The following is a 6000-nucleotide window of genomic DNA, read 5'->3' as shown; positions in this document are numbered from 1 at the left end:
GATTAATTGGTTCAAAGGACCTTCTCTAACTAAGGAGTCATATTTGAACAACTTAGAATTAATATTGAAAACATTTTAAATCAAAACTGAGTTTATGAACTAAGAATCCATAAATTCAAATTGAATCTATTTTTTAGTTCAAACAATGTTTTACAATTTTCATCTTATACTTATACCATCTTTCAATGCTAAGAATTATATTTTAGTTTAGATTTCTCGATTGTCCAATTTGGTAGTTAAGTTCATTACATCTTGCGCCACTAGCTTTAATTTTGGTTTTAATGTTGAATTTTGATTTATGTTGATTAATTCCAGTTCCAAATATTGTTTCATGATTGTTTCTATATTAGATTAATGTTTCTAGACTAAATTAAAAATTTAATTCTCATTTTCCAGTTCTTACATTTAGTTAGGTTTTCTAATTATTTAGTTTTAGGAACTTTGGTCTACATTTGTTCCTTTTTGTTTACTCTCAGTTTTAATGTTCAAAACACTTGTTTCTATGTTGATATCATCATTCCATTCATAACATATCACAGAACCACATTTTGCTTAACAAGCATGCATTACACTAGTGTTGTCATGCTGAATGACATTGACTTTGCTGTCAAGTGCTGTTAAATCTGGTTTAAAGAGTGAATTCGTGAATTCTGAGTATTTTTCCTTTTTTTTCATTCAGATCATGTGTAGTTTTAGGTATAGAAACATGTTCAATTCATTAGTTTTGCATAAAACACATTCTTAGTTCTTGGGCATTTTAATAAAAACCTTGTGATTTTTTTTATTTTCATTTAGGACTTTCCACAAACAGTTTCATAATTCATATTTATACATTATTTTAGGGAGATTTATGACTTAGACGATACTCCATTCATATTTCCTTAGTGTTTTACATATTCATTACTCACTATACATCATTCTAACCTCATCTGTTTTCTTTACGTTTTACACTATAACATGCTATTACAGCTCTGCATATTTTAAATTATCATTCTTAGTTCCTTTGCATGAGTTTCTTACGTCATTTTAGACTAGTTATCATATTTTTCAGCTTTCCCATTCATTAGATAGATTACACTCTAAAGTAGCACAATATTTTGCCATTTCATTGGATTGACACCTTTGTTGTCACTCTACTACATTAGAGGGGGAATTTAGGATTTTTGTAAATCTCTCTATATGACTAGGGTTTAACAATGCACAATCCACAATATCAGGAAGACTATTAAACAGATTCTATGATATCTTGCCGAAACTATCAACCATGAAATTCTTTTTTGCCCTATACACGATTTTTCCATCTTTGGCTTTAGTGATTCTATTTGGGAATGAATGTCGATGACCGGAATTCAACCACTAGTTATTGCATCTCTCTTGGATAATGTTATGTTTTAGGTCTCCAAAAAACAAAAATTGGTCTCCATGAGCATGATGGAAGCCTAATATGGAAGTGTAGTCGTTGCCCTTACTGATATAATATGGATAACTTCTTATAGTTCAACTCCACAAAGCTTTATTCAGATAACCTTGACGTTGTTTTACTTGCAGCAATGCAGTCTCATTCCGAACATTTTGAATTAGACCTCCACCTCATTTGTGACCATGTGCATCAGAAACACCTACAACTTGTTCATCTTCCTTCCTTCACGTTTTAAAGTTGTGGATGTTTTAATGAAACCTTTGTCTATAGAATAATTTTGTATATGTAATTCAATGTTTGTTTACCTCAAGTGTTAATTTATGTATTAGTGAGTCCTTGTAACTAATTTATAAGAGATACGACATGCTAAATAATATGCTTAAATTGACACTCGTCACTACCCCATCGTGTTCTTTCGATTATTTATTACAAAAATTTACATACTTCCTTTATTTGATTCATTTTACTATTTTCCTTCCCTGAATCAGTTTTAATACCTTCCCTTGTCCTTGTTATGCTCATAAAAATCACACCCATCCCATAGTATTGTTGCTTTAACAGGATCAACTTTTAGAAACAAATATTTCTATGACGACGCTATATTGAAAGATGAGGAAACATGAGTTCGATAAATCGAAAAAAAGCAGACATAAATTATAAAATTTGCAACATCCACATGATGAAAAAATATTACCATGTCTATCCCAAAATCAACACAACCACATTTGTGTAAAAAATTAATAACCAGATTTTTGAACCATACTAAAATTTGAAATTTATCAAACTCTTGAATCATATTACCATATCTTGCAAAACATTATAACTCCTCAAAAACAAGTAAAACCCCAAAATCACAAAACTTCAATTGTCCATCCCCATTAACTGATTAAACACCACTTCCAACAAATCAATCTTCACAAAATCCTCTCCAAACATACGATATAAAACCTCGGTTGAGAAGGTGAGATAATGAACAGTCAGCAACAAAATCAATGACAATAAAGACCGACACTATGGCCATGGGTTCGATGTTGACATAGTCTATATCCAACTATCCTCTATCATTGACATAACATGGGTTTGATAGGTAAAATCACTTCGAGTCTGTCTAAAGTAACGTTTGCAAACTCAAACCAAAATGCGCTAAAAGGCCAATTAATGTATGAAACCATGGTTCACATTAGTTTTACAGTCTAGAGGTGAAAGACAAACATCTGCTAAAGAGAAATAACCGAGTAAACGACCAAGAACAGAAATTGAATAAACTTTCCACCATTAATATACTATAGGTCCAAACAAAAATGTTCCTGCAACTACACAGTCAGCTCCACTACGACTCAGAATCTAAGTTATAGACAACAAAAGCCTTTTGAGCAGAAATATGCAACTACTTTGTAATGATGTAGGGCAAATATTGTCGCTTCAACTGCTAAAACTAGAGCAGGAAAGCATCCAAGGAACCCTTTCATTGTTGAATTAATTTGTGCCTACGCACCTAAAAAGGAGTGCGCCACATAGAATACCTTCTCTCGTGGAATACCACGCCACCCCTCACTAAAGAAGGAAGCGCTCGGCCTTAGGCACATACGAAAGAAACCATGGTAACATAAACATGAAAAAACCAAAGTCGATATGGAAGGAACCCAAGATATCTCCAAAAGTATCAAGGGAATTATATTAAGAGAATAACATGCCACTGATGTAATGTAACATTCAGAGAAATTGCATATAAGTTATTAGAATCAACAGAAACATATGATCTAAATAAGAACAAAAAATCGTACATGAAAATAACGGCAGCCTAACAAACCACACAATTCCCAAATCCAAATTATAATTAGCTGCAGACAAAACAGATGTATAATACATTATAGATACAAAATAGAAACACATTAATAACCATCAAACTAGACCATTTTCACTTCAGTAGAGAACATAAAAAAATATCCAACAAAACCACAAACACTCCAATAAAGTAAAATTCGGCATTTGGTGTCACTAGTATGTCCTGTGGAAACAGAGATATCATCATACAATTTAACAATTTAATATACCATCTCTAAAACTGATTCCATCTCAAAACCCTAAACCGAAACTTATCAACTCTCCAATCATAGACAATGAAAATCTGGTTAACACACCATTTAGTCCCCCTTCTTCCTAAATGAGCAACCTTCAGTTAACCTTGCACGTCCACCTGTTGGTTGGCACAACACAGTCTGACAGTTACCGCATACCACAACTGTTTGAGAGTGGCTAAACACAGTTGTTCTGCACCCACGAAATTAAAACACCATCAAAATCACATAACAATCTAACCGGCATAATAAATTCTAAGACAAACAAAACACTTAAAGGTTCTACTGACATGTTGAAACAGCCCTGGCACTTGACATCCTGCAACAAATAATCAAAAACTTCAGAAAACTCCAAATAAATTATTTTTCTAAAATAAAAAAAAAAGTTGATAGCAATAGCAGTGCTCTCATACACGATTTCTTTTAAATAATATTGCATACCATGAAAAAGGAATTTGGTGACTGAACAAGACGCTTGAGCTTGTGCTTTCTCTTCTCCAACTCAGCTGGAGGGTTCAACAAATCGATATCGTTCTGAAGAACCTACTCACACGCAAAGCAGACAAGTAATTTTCACTTAGAAAGTAATACTGAAAATAATACGCATATATACGATATCACATTGATGACCCTTCTAAACAATAGTAACACAGAACCATTCTCGCACACCATAAAAATACAAGAAAAAAAAAAGTCTAAACTATGTTTTCAAACAAAACAATTCAGCAAGCACATTTTTTTAGTAAATCAATTATGTTTTCTTCATCTTCAAAGGAACGAAAACACATAATCAAGTATTGGAGAAACAATTTCGGATCTAATGTGAACAAAAATATGATACTAACCATTGTGAGAAAATCGCTGAAAACACAGAAAAATGCTCAACCCTACAGCAGCAACACAGAACGGCGAAGGAGGAATGAAGAGAAATATATTAGGTTTATAAAGCCTTTACTACCACAAATAAAAAAAGTTCTACAAACACATTTTATGGGCCGGCCCATTAAAAATAATATGGTCAGGTCTTTTGAATGAAATAAAAATATCAACAAAATAAATAAATAAAAGTTTCATTATGTTTGATCTTAAACGAGGAAAGTATTTAAATACACACTATTTTCTTATTTTGAAATTCGTATTTTGACAACATAAATTTAAATCAGGATCTTTCAATATACGTGTTTTCTTAATCACCTTTTCTAAAAAAATGTTTTCACTTTCATTAAGTCATGTAAATTATTTTAACCTAATATATTGAATAGAATTTTTTTTTCTAATATAAACTGAAGTTTAATATAATTATAGTGCTAATAATTTTTAGACTTATTTTATTACATAAATAAACTAATGTTTGATTATAATTTTAAATTTTAGATTAATTTTTAAAAATTTTATTGTAAATGAAATTATTAAAAAATCAATTCACATAGTTTTATTTTATTCCAAAAATCACCGTACAAAAAACTAAAAAGTATGGTCCAAATACGTTTCTCTTTTTAGTGTTTGCTTGGTTTTTACGTAGGATGGATTCAGAATTAATTTTAGTGTATATGAAATCACTAAAATCACGTTCGTAAGTTGTTTGGTTCGTTTTCCAAAATCAATTTGTAGTTAAAAAATTTGGTTAAATATGATTTTGATATTTTAACTTTCAGTAAATTTTGAAATTAGTCAATTTCAAAATTTTAGATCAATTTAGTACTCGATCTTTCGAAATATGTACAATTTAGTCATTTTAATCAAATTTTGGTAGGTTTATTTTATGTTTCGTACGCATTTCAGAATTGTATTTAAATTGTTTATACTATTTGTTACATTTTTACTTCAATGTTAAGTCAAATAAATTTAACAAAATTTAATTTGATTAAAAAGACTAAATTCATACATTTCGATAGATAAATGACTAAATTGGTCCAAAATTTCGAAATGAACTAATTCCAAAATTTACTAGGAACAAAAACATGTTTAATTTAAAAAAATTTACATCAAAGAAGAAGTCACTAATTGTAACTTTTTCATCAACTACAATCGATTCATTTAAGTCAATTTAATTGATTTAACAACGCGTATCTAAAGATGCTCTTAATCCATATATTTGTTTGTCTTCTTTCAATTAATCCCACCAACCCATAAATAACTTGAATAAATTATTATCATTGACATAAAAAAAAACTAAATTTAATATTAATAGTAATTGAAATAAGTTAATAATTACATATCATTAGTAAAAGTATTTTAAATTTGTTATCTGATTTTCTTCAAGACATTTGCATCTCATGAATCTCTAATTTATAATTTATTATGTAACGTAGAATCACTGATTAATGACAGAATGCAAATAAACATTTATTTAATACAAACATTAGACTACTATTAGAATATTTAACAATCTTATTAGAACATCTTATAAGTCTAGAACTTATTTTGTATCATTAAAAATATTTTATTTTGTAAGAAATATTGTGTGCATGTATCATTAATAAAATTGTTCAATATACTTTA

At 29.7% G+C, this 6000-nt stretch overlaps 1 protein-coding gene across 1 annotated transcript; it reads right to left on the bottom strand.

Moving 5' to 3' along the window:
- Positions 1-3316: 3316 nt before the first annotated feature.
- LOC114181187 (small ribosomal subunit protein eS27y) lies at positions 3317-4481 on the bottom strand. Its single transcript, XM_028067560.2, has 4 exons — positions 4344-4481; positions 3940-4041; positions 3789-3817; positions 3317-3691 (listed from the first exon to the last, which is right to left on the bottom strand). The coding sequence occupies exons 1-4, from the start codon at positions 4344-4346 to the stop codon at positions 3565-3567; spliced, it is 261 nt and encodes an 86-aa protein (XP_027923361.1). The 5' UTR covers positions 4347-4481; the 3' UTR covers positions 3317-3564.
- Between the last annotated feature and the right edge of the window lie 1519 nt (positions 4482-6000).

Source organism: Vigna unguiculata, chromosome 4 (assembly GCF_037176805.1).
Source record: "Vigna unguiculata cultivar grain cowpea cultivar isolate G323 ecotype 2 chromosome 4, ASM3717680v1, whole genome shotgun sequence".
NCBI classification, from domain to species: Eukaryota; Viridiplantae; Streptophyta; class Magnoliopsida; order Fabales; family Fabaceae; genus Vigna; species Vigna unguiculata.
The sequence above is the reverse complement of the archived record's forward strand: the minus strand, read 5'-3'. Positions and strand labels throughout refer to the sequence as shown.

Bases quoted from the DNA above. Each gene is read 5' to 3' on its own strand.
- LOC114181187 (XM_028067560.2), bottom strand. The intron at 3,818-3,939 runs GTATGCAATATT...TATTTGTTGCAG, and splicing joins CACCAAATTCCTTTTTCATG to GATGTCAAGTGCCAGGGCTG. The intron at 3,692-3,788 runs GTCAGTAGAACC...TCGTGGGTGCAG, and splicing joins TGCCAGGGCTGTTTCAACAT to AACAACTGTGTTTAGCCACT.